The sequence below is a fragment of the Ochotona curzoniae genome, unplaced genomic scaffold (genome assembly GCF_017591425.1).
Source record: "Ochotona curzoniae isolate NIBS_2020 unplaced genomic scaffold, NIBS_Ocur_1.0 contig_2692, whole genome shotgun sequence".
NCBI classification, from domain to species: domain Eukaryota; kingdom Metazoa; phylum Chordata; class Mammalia; order Lagomorpha; family Ochotonidae; genus Ochotona; species Ochotona curzoniae.
In genome coordinates this window covers 5,933,365-5,947,410 of record NW_024465556.1, presented here as the reverse complement: position 1 = coordinate 5,947,410, position 14,046 = coordinate 5,933,365, and the positions used below count along the sequence as shown (strand labels likewise).

At 41.7% G+C, this 14,046-nt stretch overlaps 1 protein-coding gene across 3 annotated transcripts in view; it reads left to right on the top strand.

The window, feature by feature from the left end:
- The first annotated feature begins 9,038 nt into the window (after positions 1-9,038).
- Positions 9,039-14,046, top strand: part of ZWINT (ZW10 interacting kinetochore protein) — a 53,912-nt gene continuing 48,904 nt past the window's right edge. Inside the window, exons 1-7 of one of the 3 annotated variants that reach the window (XM_040975794.1) lie at positions 9,039-9,087; positions 9,802-9,892; positions 10,342-10,465; positions 10,627-10,793; positions 10,936-10,992; positions 11,386-11,528; positions 11,609-11,754. In XM_040975794.1, coding sequence (XP_040831728.1) covers positions 9,047-9,087; positions 9,802-9,892; positions 10,342-10,465; positions 10,627-10,793; positions 10,936-10,992; positions 11,386-11,528; positions 11,609-11,754 — 769 coding nt within the window. In that variant the 5' untranslated portion in view covers positions 9,039-9,046. Of the gene's footprint in view, positions 9,088-9,801; positions 9,893-10,341; positions 10,466-10,626; positions 10,794-10,935; positions 10,993-11,385; positions 11,529-11,608; positions 12,839-14,046 lie in introns of those variants that run through there. The other 2 variants (XM_040975795.1, XM_040975793.1) reach the window with 2 other exon arrangements.

Here is a 14,046-nt window from a genome sequence, read left to right as displayed (position 1 = left end):
CCAGCGTGATAGCTTAGTAGCTAAAGTCTTCGCCTTGAACATGCCAGGATCCCATAGGGGCACCGGTTCAAATCCCAGCTGATCCACTTCCCATCCAGCTCCCTGCTTGTGGCCTGGGAAAGCAGTCAAGGACAGTCCAATGCTTTGGCATCCTGCACCCATGTGGGAGACCTGGAGGAAGTTCGTGGCTCCTGACTTCAGATCTGCACAGCACAACCGTTGTGCTCACTTCGGGAATGAATCAATGGACAGAAGAGCTTCCTCTCTGTCTCTCCTCCTCTCTATATAGCTGACTTTCCAATAAAATAAATAAATCTTTAAAAAAATAGTCATAAAAATAAGAATTTGGGAATCAGTCAGAATAAATTTACGTTTACATACTACTTCTCTCTAATAATACATCCTGAATTTTAACAGACAACATGAAGATGCTCTGAGTTGAGAACCAAACAGAAAAGGCAGACAGGTCAGAGAGTATAGGTCATAATAATGTGGTTATCTCTTTTTGGTCTTTTTTTTGGGGGGGGGCAATCCATACACCCCAGGTAGTGGCAAGACCTATAACAAATGACCAATAGTCACAGAAGAACAAGAAAGAAAGAAAAAAATAAAAACCTCTTTCTTACAAAACACATGAAAAATCAATGCCAAGTACGTATAGCAGGGAGCCTTGGGCAGTTATCTGCTGATCCAATACTCTCATCAGCTATGGCAGCACTGAATCCTAGCTGTCCCAGCCTCTGCTGTATAACTGAGGTCAGACAGATGGTGTGATCTGGCAGGTGCACAAGCCAACCTCTAATCCAAGAACAGGGCACAAAGACCGTTTCTCTCAGTAGGCATCTGCAGAAATAGCAAAGACAAGGATCTTCCTGGCTTCCACCTAATGTCATAAGACAGTAGATTTTTGAATCACATGATAAAAAATTTCTCAGTAACCCCAATGTCACCCGTTAGAATTGAGCAGAAACTACAACACATCAGAAACAAAGTAGATTAATACCGTAAGGATTGATTCTATGATAATGGGTGCTCAGAAGCAGTTAAACTCTCTACTAAAACAGAAGGTAGACAGGAAAAAAGTTATTAACATATCCTTCTAGCTAATTTATCTGTAGACTGATGTAAACACAATTCAAAATTAAGAAAATCTGTTGCATAAATAAGTGAAATATAAAATTTAAACAACTAATAACGTACCAAAATTAGCAAAATCAATTTGAATATGACCAAACTGTGGTAACTCTGTACATATTTTTTAAAGATTTATTTTTATTATTTTTTTTTATTGGACAGGCGGATATACAGAGAGGAGAGAGACAGAGAGGAAGATCTTCCGTCTGATGATTCACTCCCCAAGTGAGCACAACGGCCGATGCTATGCCAGTCCGAAGCCAGGAGCCTCTTCCGGGTCTCCCACATGGGTGCAGGGTCCCAAAGCTTTGGGCCTTCTTCAACTGCTCTCCACAGCCACAGGCAGGGAGCTGGAAGGGAAGCAGGGCCACCGGAATAGAACCGGCACCCATATAGGATCCCGGGAGTGCAAGGTGAGGACCTTAACCACTGTGCCACCGCGCCGGGCCCACTCTGTACATATTTAAACACAACTACAGGGCAGGGTGGCATGGCCTAGTGGCTTAAGTCCTCACCTTGAATGTGCCGGGATCCCATATAGGCGCCAGTTCTAATCCCAGCCGTGCCACTTCCCATCCAATTTTTTGCTTGTGACCTGGGAAAGCAGTCAAGGACAGCCCAAAGCCTTGGGACTCTGCACTCGTGTGAGAAACCTAGAAGAAGTTCCTGGCTCCTGGCTTTGGATTGGTGCAGTGCTGGTCGTTGTGGCCACTTGCGGAGTGAATCATTGGATGGAAGATCTTCCTCTCTGTCTCTCCTCCTCTCTGAATATCTGACTTTGTGATAAAAACAATAGATAAATAAAAATAAATAAACACAACTACAGCAATTGAGACTATAGCATTATTACATAGCAACACATAAGCTGAATGAAACACATAGGAAATCGAGAAGATTAATAATCAGATCAATTTTATTTACTAAAAAAAGGCAAAGTAAGTAGAAGATAAAGGATAATTTCAACAAATTATGCTTAAAGGATCAGAAAGAGGTATAAAAATGATCATCAATACTAACTTCATGCCACAGCCAAGAACCATTTGAAATTGATCATATGCCTAAGACTAAGACTTGGAATTAGTAAATTCTGGCAGAAACATGTGAGAAAAACCAGGGTTAGACATTGGTTATGAAGGTTAAAGCACCACTTGACCCAGAAGGACTGGTTGTGCTTCTAATGGAAGCTTCTTGCTAAGGAAAACTGCATAGCAGTTGAATGAGTTCATAATCAGTTGGGTCTGCACCTCCCTGTGGAGGACTCAGGTTGAGTTCCCGTTTTCTGGCTTTGATTTGCACCCCTTCCTGGCTACATTCGTCATTTGGGGACTGAACCAGCAGATTATTTCAAATAAATAAAAATAAGTAAGATTTTAAATTATACAGTACAATTGTGATATATAAAATTACCACTGATATTCTTTTTAAACAAGATGTCTGGTTTTCTTATTTGAAAGGTAAAACAGCAGAAAAAGGAAGAGGGAGAGCAAGAAAGAGTGAGAAATATTGAACATCTTGTGCTGATTTACTCCTCAAATGCTTCCAAAAGTTGATGAACCATGTTGAAACTGGGAACTTGGAACTCTATCTGTGTCTCCCACATGTGACATGAATTTATGTACTAGGAGGCATTTTCCGCCGCCTTCCAGGAGAATTAGCAGGAAGCTGCGTTAGAATAAGTGGTGAGACTTGATCCCAGGTACTGGGATATGGGATCAGACATCCAAAGAAGGAACTGAATCCTGTTTGTTACAATGCCCACTCCACAAGCATTTATTTAAGTTTTCTCTCTGTTAGGTACCATTAAGATGAAATGTTAAATATATATTAAGAGAATATTTTGCAAAACATATCTGACGTTTTCTGTCTAGAACAGAAATAGAACCTACATAAATTAACAAAATCAAACTCCGTTTTTGAAAATGATTTAAATTTTTGATCAGACATTTCACAAAGATCCTAGGACCTTCACAGTTCTGCAGATGTCCCAATTAGCTGCTAGAAAATTATTAACATAGTTTAGAAAATATGTTTAACTTCAACAGACATTCAAGAAAATAAAATTAAGAAATAATAAATAGTAATTGAAGAATTTAAGGAGTGGAGAACTTTTTGATGTATATTATTTGATTTAAAAATTTGATACAAATTTCTTTTGTTCCTCAGAGAAAAATCCACATCTAAATTTTTTAAAAAACTGCCAATAAAATGTGAAACTATCATGAAAATACTACTTTTACAAAAGCATTATGCAGTGTGAAAATGAAATAATGACAGCCAATAGTATAATCAGCAGGATTTTTTTAGACAACTTGCCTAGAAAAGTAAAATAATATTATATCAGTTTGGAACATAGGGTATTTATGCAACATACAGACTCATATAGGGATCAATGTTGTGGCATAACAGGTTAAGCTATTGTCTACAGTGCTAAGAACAAATATGGACACTGATTTCAAGTCATAGTTGCTTCATTTCAAATTAGTTCCCTGCTATTGCACCTGGAAAAAGCAGTGGAAGATGACCCAGGTCCTTTGAACCCTGCACCTATGTGGTGCACATGGGTAAAGTTCCTGGTTGTCCCTGGCCCCGTCCTGGCTGCTATGGCTATTTGGGGAGTGAACAAGTGGATGTAAGGTCTTTCTCTTCTCTGGAATTCTTTCAGATAAATAAAAGAAATCTCTCTTTTCAACTTATACAACACATACAAAGGGGAACACACATAAATACGTTTTACTTTTATGTGTACTTTATTTAATGGAAATACAAAGTTACAGAGGATGGATTTTTTTCACTTATTTTCCCCTGATCCCTTTGAAATAACAATTTTCAAAGAGATCAGTGAGTGCAATAAATAGTATAATGCAATAAATGGTTATGAACAATATGGGGGAGTTGAAAATCTCCAAATTGCACCTATTGTTTTTCTTTTCCAAGCCACTCACTCTGTGTCTCTGAGAAATACTGGCTCTCCCTGAGTGATTCTTGATGGCTATTGATGGTGACTAATCCAAATCAGCTTTGTGATTAGGAGTAACAGATAACTCCTTGCACTGAAACAAAAATATACAGATAAGGAGGAATTATCTCCCTGGAAAATCAGGTTGAGGCAATGAGAACAACCTAAACATGACTGAACATGCCACAGATACATTTTAAAAAATTGATGAGTTTAGGATTTAAAAACAATCCCTTCAGCTTTCCGGCTTCTATAGTGGTATTTTGGCTCATTGACGTCAGAAAACAAGCACTAAGGAGCTGGAAAGTGAGATTCTGATGAGAGGAGATTCAAAAGGCTTCCATGGGCATTTGCTCCTGCTGAGATGTCTCTTTCTGTGAGTGCCTGGCAATTTAATTCAGATGGGCTGTGTCCAAATTGCATGGATGGTGAGCATTCTTAGAGAAATGAAACTAAAATAGGGAATTGAGCAGTATGTAAGAATCTATCCATCTGGAACTAGCAAACCGATGCAAGAACTGCCTGATGATCTGTAATTTTGATGCTAAACATGAAGATCCTTCTGAAATGAAATAAAATATCTTGATTTGAAAATTCCAGCAAAGCACAACTGTAGCTAACCTCATACTAACTCCCAGAATCAAAGCTCATGTAAGAGTTGTAATAATTTTTTGAGCTAAATGTTAAGGCTCTGAAATGATACTCCTGAACTGTTGTTCAGTTAAATACATAATTAGGGTTTTAAGATTATTGATCAAGTTGGCATTGAAAAATGAATGATGGGAAAATGTGAAAAGATCATAAATCGGACAAGCATTAGTATAATTTGAGAGACATCATATTGGAAGATAGTGTCGTCTATGTTGTATGCTTTAAAACATTTACTAAATTCTTGGGTGACAGATTATTCCAAATTATTTCTGAATTAATCATGTTCTGACTTTATATAAATATGCATCCAAAAAGAAATGATGGAAGCAAATATAAAATGTAACATTCACCTTGTGTCAAAGATGTAGTGAAGCAGTTACAAATCTTTTTTAATTTTTCAGAATGAATTTCATCATTGTTATCCTTACATAACAAATGATAAAATGGAATGAAAAAATATTTGAGAAGCAGAGCAGTAGGGGGTGGAAGGGATGGAGGGACAGAGAGAGAAAATATTGAAAGATCTTTCATCTATCGGTTCATTCCTGGACCAGGGGGAACCCAGGAGCTAAGAATGTTAAATAATTCTACATAAATTGTTAAAATGATCTGGCATTAGAATGCCCTTAAAATTTTAAAGAGTCTACATTAAGGATGTTTGATATATATGTATGAAAGAATTGATATTGTCTGAAAAATGTGAACGAAATGTATGGGAAGACTTAATGATTAATTACCAAAAGGCTACACAATATAGTACAATAGTCAAAATCCAACACATGTAGAAATTGCTCAAATCTTCTACATGCCACAAAACATTTTGCATATTGCTATTCGTTTAAGTTTACTTATTTACAGCCTTGCAATGGGTTTCTTTGGTTGTTACGCATGAGAAAGGACAAAGGATCTCTCACTAGATGTAGTTTTATCAGTCGCAGCAAGTTGTTTTTACAAATATGAGCTCTAAGTAAGGATTTCTGCTTCCCTGCTCACTTCGCCGAGTTCTGATTCATCAGGTTTCATGGTTTGCATTATACAGGGATCAACTTTGTTTTAGAATTTTGTTTGTTCATTTGAATGGTGGAGTTGCAGAGAGGGAGGCCGAGAGTGGGAGAGAATGAGAGAGATCTTTCATCTCTGGTTCATTCCCCAAATGGATGCAATAACAGCTAGTCTTGAAGCAGAGTGAATCCAGGACCCAGGAGATTCATCCAGGTCTCCCACACAGGTGATGGGGTAATAAGCACGATCTCAGGCACACTAGCAGGGAGCTGGTGGAAGTAGAGTAGCAAGGATTTGAACCTATGCTGATATCACAGATACTGGCTTAATGCATTTATTACATCACAATGCCAGTCCTGGATAAACTTTTACAATTGTTAATTTTATATGATTAATTGACCCCTTTAAGGTTACAACATCATCTTCTGATGATACTCCTTTGTTTGAACTTAGATATCTGTATTAAAATAGCAATTCAAACTAATTAGTGATAGTACAGCTTATATTTTCCATTGTTTTAATTTTCTCTTGGGAAATTTCCCTACCTAAAAGGTAGAGAGAGTAAGAAAGAAAGAGGGAACCCACACACTTGTTCATTTGCAAATGCCTACAATGGCCATGAGGAAAAATCAGAATCTCAGAATTCCATCAAGGTATTCCAAAGGGGCGGGGATAAGAACTCCACTGCTTTAGCCATCACAACCTCCTCCAAGCATCTGAATTAGCAGGGAGTTGAGATGAGAGCCACAGTTAACAGTGAAAACCAAGTATACCAACATGGGTTTTGGCCATTCTAATCAGCATCTTAAATGCTTTTCCTGCACCTTTATCTTTAGTGCAGTTTTCAATATAACTGCTTGAGTCTCGAAAAAATATTTATTTATTTGAAAGGTAGAGATACAGAGATGGAAAGGAAGATGCAGGAGAGAGAGAGAGAAAGTCTTCCATCATCTGTTGGTGGTCACTGCCTGAATGTCTACAGTGGCTAAGCCTGGGTGAAGCTGAAGTCAGGAGCCAGGTGCTTCATCCTGGTCTTTTACATAGGCACAGAGGTGCAAGCATCAGGGCCATCCTCTGCTGTCTTCTTTTTTTTTTTTAAAGATTTATTTTTATTATTTTTTTTTATTGGAAAGGCGGATATACAGAGAGGAGAGACAGAGAGGAAGATCTTCCGTCCGATGATTCACTCCCCAAGTGAGCGCAACGGGCCGATACTATGCTGATCCAAAGCCAGGAGCCTCTTCCGGGTCTCCCACGCAGGTGCAGGGTCCCAAAGCTTTGGGCCGTCCTCCACTGCTTTCCCGGGCCACAGGCAGGGAGCTGGAAGGGAAGCGGGGCTGCCGGAATAGAACCGGCGCCCATATGGGATCCCGGGTGTACAAGGCAAGGACCTTAACCACTAGGCCACCGCGCCGGGCCCCTCTGCTGTCTTCTAAGGCGCATTAGCAGAAATCTGGAATGTAAGTGTAATCAACAGTGCTCACATGGGACGCCAGCACTGCAGGCTTAGGTCCAACCTGCTATGCTACTGTGGTAGCCTCTGTATTTTGTTTTTTGCAAATAATCTGATCATTTGTAATTTCTAATTGAACAATTTAGACATCTATATCATTGTGATTATTCCCATGGTTACACATAAGTGTACTGTTATGCTATTTATTTTCTGCTCACCCCCCTTATTTACTCCTGTTCTTTTGTTTTCTTTCAGATTTGTTCAGTATTACCTGAATTCTATAGTATCCCTATTCTTGGGTTATAAGCTCTACTTCTTTACTACTGGCTATAGAAGTTACTTACATTAGTGTTTTTGTTTTGTTTTGTTTTTATATTTACTGATTTACTTGAAAGGCAAAGTTAGGGATGGAGGGAGAGATACTTGATCCACTGGTTGACTTCCCAAATGGCTACAACAGCTGAGCTGGGCAGGATAAAGCCAGTAGCCTAGAACTCTATTCAGGTCTCCCATTGTCTTTAGGGGCTCAAGAACTTGGGTCATCTTCCCACTGTGTTTCCAAGTGTATCAGCACGGAACTGACCAGGTAGTGGACCACCTAGGCTTCTAACTGATGCTTGTATGATATGTTGATATTGCAGATGACTGTATAACCCCATTGCCACATCACTGACTTTGTGTTAGTTTTCTATTGCTATGTAACGAATTAACATCTTAACAACACAGACTTATTGCCTCATGGTTTCTATAGTTTAGGATTGTAAGCAATTTCCATAAGCCATAATTTGATATTTCTACTCGGGGTCTCAGGATGCAATGAAAAACATTAACTGGGCATAATCTATTCTGGAAGCTCAATTAGGGAAACATTCGCTTCAGACTGTTAGCAGATCTTGTGGCTATTTTATTGAGGACCCCACCTTCTTACAGGGTATCCGCAAAGGCCCAATCTCGTAAGTCCTGATTTGTAAGAACCATCATCTGCTGTCTCCTAGAGGGACACACTAACAGGAAACGTGAATCAGAAGCAAAACAAGGACTTGAAAGCAGGTACTCTAAAATGGGTTACAGGCATCACTAGCTGCTTCCCAAACAGCATCTTCACCTTCTAACCAAATGCCTGTCCTGGACTTAACTAATGGCTATTACGAAAGCAGTATGTTCCCCACGAATAACGACATTACCTGATATGTAGATACAGTCACCATTACTACGCTGTGTGATCTCCACGGATAGACAAAAACTTCTAGAAGCTCAAGAAAGTACAGAACGCTAAATACTTTCCCCCTGCTATAGTCTGCATAGAACATCACATCTCCAGAATTTCAGCTCTGTCTTATCAAGGCAGGTAATCCACTGGGATCTACTTTTGTTCTCTCCACATCGCAAAACTTAAAAGGCAGCGGATGCCATTGACCCAGGTTCACCACTGAGAAAAGAGCGCTTTTAGTGTATTCCTTACCACAGTGCTGAATTTTTAAAAGAAACTGGTGTAAAGTCTTAAAAACTGAAACTCCGGGCTGCGCGTCACCACTCTCCCTCACAGTAACGAAACGAGAACACGCGAGCCTCTGCACCAAAAGACGAAAGGCTCACTTGTTCTTTCTGGTGTTGTTTGCGGGCTGCCGCGCAGGCGCACCGCTCGTTCGCCGCCCGGGCCCAGATTCAACTGCGCCTGCGTCAAAGAGAGCACGCGAGAGTGGCGTGCTGACGCGAGTTTGGAGCCAATAAGAGGACAGGAGGATTCTTCATCCCCGCCCATTGAACCAGCGGCCCAATCGGCTGCGATGGCGCGCAGTCTGTTGTGAATCCAAAGCTGTGGGTTGTGAGGAGGGTCACTGGTACGCGACATGGAAGCGGCCGGGAGTCAGGCGGAGCGCGCCGTGCTGGAGTAGGTGCTGCGGTCCGCCGCAGGGAGTGGGCTGGCAGGGCGCTGTGTCCCCACAGACCCCGGGGAGCTGCCGGGGTTTGGGCCCTCGGGGCTTTGGCTTCCTGAGGTGGTCGTTCGTGCTGCCAGCGCCGTGCCCTGCTTCGGGGTGTGTTTTACCGGATGGCAGTTACCCCCTTCCTGTGTGTCTGTTCTCTCCCATGGTCTCCCGAGAGGTTTCGCCTCCACCTGCCCCGGCGACCTGCCAGACGGGCCTTTTAGTTGCCTCTCCTCCTTTGTAAACGCTTTCCTAGTGCATTATCTTACTTGCCATTCTGCCTCCTAGTAGCGTGCTCTTGCCCCTAAGCAGGAAAAACCTGGAGACCCCTCTCCCGCACCAAGTCCGAGGCTGCCCCGGAGGCTGCTGGCGCCCGCCTTTGCCTTTTTATTTTCCCTATAGATCTCCCTCTTCACGTTTTACTCATACTATATGTGCTTCCATTTAAATAGTCCCTACTGAACATCTTACCTCCTTTCCCACACTCTTTATTCCCCTCTTTTCTGACTTTGTTCCTGGCATTACTGCTACTGTAGGTTTTCCGTTCACACTCTGTTCCTGGTCACAGGGTGTAGGCTGCTCTTAAGACAATTTGGTCAGGAGGAGACTCAGAACTGGTAACATCCATCTGTCTGTGCATACACGCTTTAGAGCCAGCACCTCTTCTGTTGCTTCTTCAGGGTCCTTGCCGAAGTAGCAGACTTTCTGGAGCCTGTAGGACTGCAAGAAGAGGCCGGACTGCCAGCCCAGATGCTGGCAGAGTTTGAGAGGGTATGTACAATGTGGGAACCAGCCTTTAAAGAGCCAGAAATCAGGCCTGGTGCAGTGGCTCAAAGGCTAACTCCTCACCTTGCATGTGCTTGAAATCCCATGTGGGCGCTGATTCCTCTCTCAGCTGTTCCGCTTTCCCATCCATTCCCCTGCTTGCGACCTGGGAAAGCAGTCAAGGATGACCCAAAGCCTTCTGGGAGCTCTGACTACTGCCTACTGGCTTTGCATCAGCTCAGCTGTGGCAGTTGTGACCACTTGGGGAGTGAAGCAGCACATGGAATGTCTTTCACTCTGTTTTTCCTCTGTAAATCTGGCTTTCCAATAAAAATAAAGAAATCTTAAGAAAGAAGAAAGCCAGGGGCTATCATGTCAAGACCCCGGGCAGGACTGATGGACTGCTTACTGAAAGGCTTCCTTGAGCTTTTCCCTGCCTCTTTCCTTTGGAACAGAACTCACGAAAGAAAGACAAGCTTCTGTGCAGCCAGCTTCAGGTAGCCGACTTCCTACAGAACTTCGTGGCCAAGAAGGGTACAGCCCAGGGACTGGACCCCTTGGCTTCTGAAGATACTAGCCGTGAGTAAACAGTAGGTTAAAGTGTGTGCCTGCTTGGGGAGGGCAGGAGGATGCTGTTCAGGTCCATTTTGGGCTGATGGGAAGATTGAGGCTACATGTTGCTGAGTGGTGGGCTGGGAGTGGTCTTTCCTTATGCCCTTAAATCTGGTGACTCTTTTCAGGACAGAAGGCAGTTGAAGCCAAGGAGCAATGGAAAGAGCTGAAGGCCACCTACCAAGACCAGGTGGAAGTCATCAGAAATAGTGTGACCCAGGCCCTAACCCAGTTGGAGGAGGCCCAGAGGAAGCGGACACAGCTTCAGCAGGCCCTTGAGCAGCATCAGGTCAAGGTACTTCTTGGCTTCTTGAGTGGGATGAGGGAAGAGAAGAAAAGGCTGAGTAAGCAGTGTTGAATGCACTTGTTGTCTTCCAAAATTCAACCAGAAGAATAAATATCTTTATTCCTCAACCACTTTCCTTCCTTATCCACAGAAGAGGGTGGCCATGGAGAAACTCAGAACAGCCCAGAAGCAGTGGCAGCTGCAACAGGTGTGTCTGTAGAATAGCCTTTCTCACCACCTTTTCATCATCTTAATCATACGATCTTGCTAGGAAAACTTTCCCTTCATTTCTCATTTGAGTTCTTTGTAGACACCACCATGGCTTGAAGTTTAGTGTCATTTCAACACTGTGTGATATTAGATCACCTAACACACGTGTCTGTAATGGAGGCAGTGTTAATGTCTTAATCCTATACAGTTGTTAAGATGAGTATTACTGTGAGTACATAAAATGAGAAGCTATCCTTTCTTTTCTGTGCTCATTTGTTTTGTCTGTAGTTACCTGTATTTTAGCTCTGAGCTGGGTTTAGGCTAGAGGGCTGGGAGGATGGGTTTAAGATTTCAGGATCTGATGAACTGTGTGCACCCTCATTGCTGGCAGGAGAAGCATCTGCAACATCTAGCAGAAGTTTCTGCAGAGATCAGGGAACAGAAGACTGGAACACAGCAGGAGCTTGAACAGCTGTCTCAGGAACTTGGAAACCTGAAGCAGCAGGCAGGACTGGTGCAGGACCAGCTGCAGAGGTGACTATGGGAGCCTGAACTACAGACCTAGATTTGTTCATCTGAGATTCCCTTCACTCATACCTATGTTTTCTGTCCAGGCACCAGAACTTCCTTCAACTCCTGTTTACCCTGCAAGGGAAGGTACCATGCCCTGAGGCTGATACTCAGGCCAAAGCCAAGGCTGAGCTACCAGCAGAGCTGCCAGTTTACCTGAATTTCCTTGGGAACACTATGGAGAAAGAAGGTAAATGAAAGATGGGACAGGCAGTCAGCAGGTGCAGAGAGAAGCTGAGAGACTGGCCTTATCTACTGCTGAGATGTTTTTCCAAGTCTAGTAGCATACATCTTGCTGTATATATAAGCTTACCATGGCTTCTTGGATAGAAGCATGGGAATGGATCCTAGAGTGTAGCAGAACCCAACTCAGTTGTAATATCCCTCTCCTATGTATAAGAAAGAATATAGGGTCTGTCATCTGCCTTTTGTTTACATGTAACCCCTGCCCATGGAATCAATTGCAAGGGGAAAGGAGATGGCGGAAGTTTAGCACTGAGCCCTATGCTCTATTCAACCCAGGGATAAACCCTCTTCTTTTCCAGCAAGGTAGTATGTGAATTCCTGAGTGCAGTCTGATTGGTGACCATAATTAATGTGGGGGTAAAAAGTCTTATCTGTAAAAAGCCCTGAATCTCTGCCAGTTACCATTTTATTTGTTGATTTTTATGTGCTTGTGGGAAGAACTACATGACAGGAGCTTGGAAGCGTTTCTTGGCCTGTGTAATCATTCTTTGCTTGTTCAGATTCATGTAGTGCAAGTATGCTGAGCTTAATGGAAGGAAGGGAAGAATGGCTATGCAGTTGGTTAGATGTGGTTCAGATGGTTGTTGAATTCTTGGCTTTGTGCTAGGGCTTTTACTGTAACCATAGTAACATGTTCACATGTTACATGTCTGACCCTGCTTTCAGATAACCTGATGCTTCATTCCTTATTTGTGTGTGGGGGTGTGTGTATGTGTGTGTGTGTACCTTATCCAAATATTTGCTGTGACCACTACTTCATATCTTCATTTTAAAACAAATTGTCAAAGATGAAAAAAGATTAGCTTGTGTAAGTCACCATTGATTTTTACTGAAACCTTGAGGTCAGTTTCTGCTTTCTGTATTTGAATGAAAAAGATTTACTGCTTATGTAAACTCCTGTTTTTGTTTTTTGTTTTGTTTTGTTTTTTCAAAAATAACCTTGTATATTTGGATCTTTGCTTTTTCGAATAAACATTTAAGGCTAAAAATTTCTTCTGACTTTCTCTATTTTCACAGCCAAAAGACTGAGAAGCAATGGTCACATTTTGTAACATTTTTTATTTTTGTTGTAGTCATTTCTTTGATTCATGTGTTACTGAAAAATAATTTTAACATTTCTGCTACAAATGTGTGAGAACAGTGTTTCAAAAGTTTATTTCAATTTAGGCAATATAATATCAGCAATGTACTAAAAAGTTGGTGAGAAGCAACTGTGGTTTTGATATGGAACAATAATGTATTTTGTAATTGTCTTTAATGTTTTCTAAATACTTGTTGGGTTATGTTTGTGATTTTTTTTTTATCAGCTTATGTCTTGTAAAAATTTAAGTGTTTCTTGTCTGGTATTAGATTGTCAGAGATGTGTTTTCAAATCTCCAACTATGATGGTGGATTTACTGCTTTTTCTTGATTTTAAAAGATATATTTATTTAAAAGGCTGACCTATATATAGAGAAAAATTTTCCATCTGCTGCTTGCTCCACAAATGTTTACAAAAGCCAAGGCTGGACCAAGATGAATCCAGAAGCCTCAACTAAACTAGGTCTCCTAGGTGGGTGGGCAGCGGCCCAAGCACTTGGGTCATCTTCTGCTATTTCCTCAGGCACATTAGCAGGAAGCTGGATCAGAAGGATAGTGTACTGGACTTGAACAGGTGCTCATATGGGATGCCACCATCGCAGCAGCTTAAACATCTGTGCCATGATGCCAACCCCAACTTTATGTTTCTACTGAATTTTACATTCTTTCCAGCTTTTTTTTTTTTTTTTTTAAGATTTATGTACTTTTATTGGAATGACAAATTTACAGAGAATGAGAGACAGAGAGATCTTTGTGTGCTGGTTCACTCCCAAAGTGGCTGCAGTAGCCGGATCTGAGCTGATCTGATCTGATCTGAAACCAGGAGCCAGGAGCTTCTTCTGGGTCTGCCATATGGGTGCAGGGTCCCAAGGCTTTGGGCCATAAGCAGGGAACTGGATGGGAAGTGGAACAGCTGGGAGAGGAACCAGCATCCTGGTGCATGCAAGGATTTAGCTACCAAGCTATCCGGTGCTGGGCCTACAGCTACTTTCTTAAGGTAAACAAAAGTTACACTTGGATCTTTCCTCTGAAGCAAATGAACTGTTATTGTTATGGCTTTCTCCACATCTACTGTTTTTAGCCTTCAAATCTATAGTTTTGTATCAATACATTATCATCACCCTTTTGATTATTCTTTGTCATAGCTTTCTTCTTG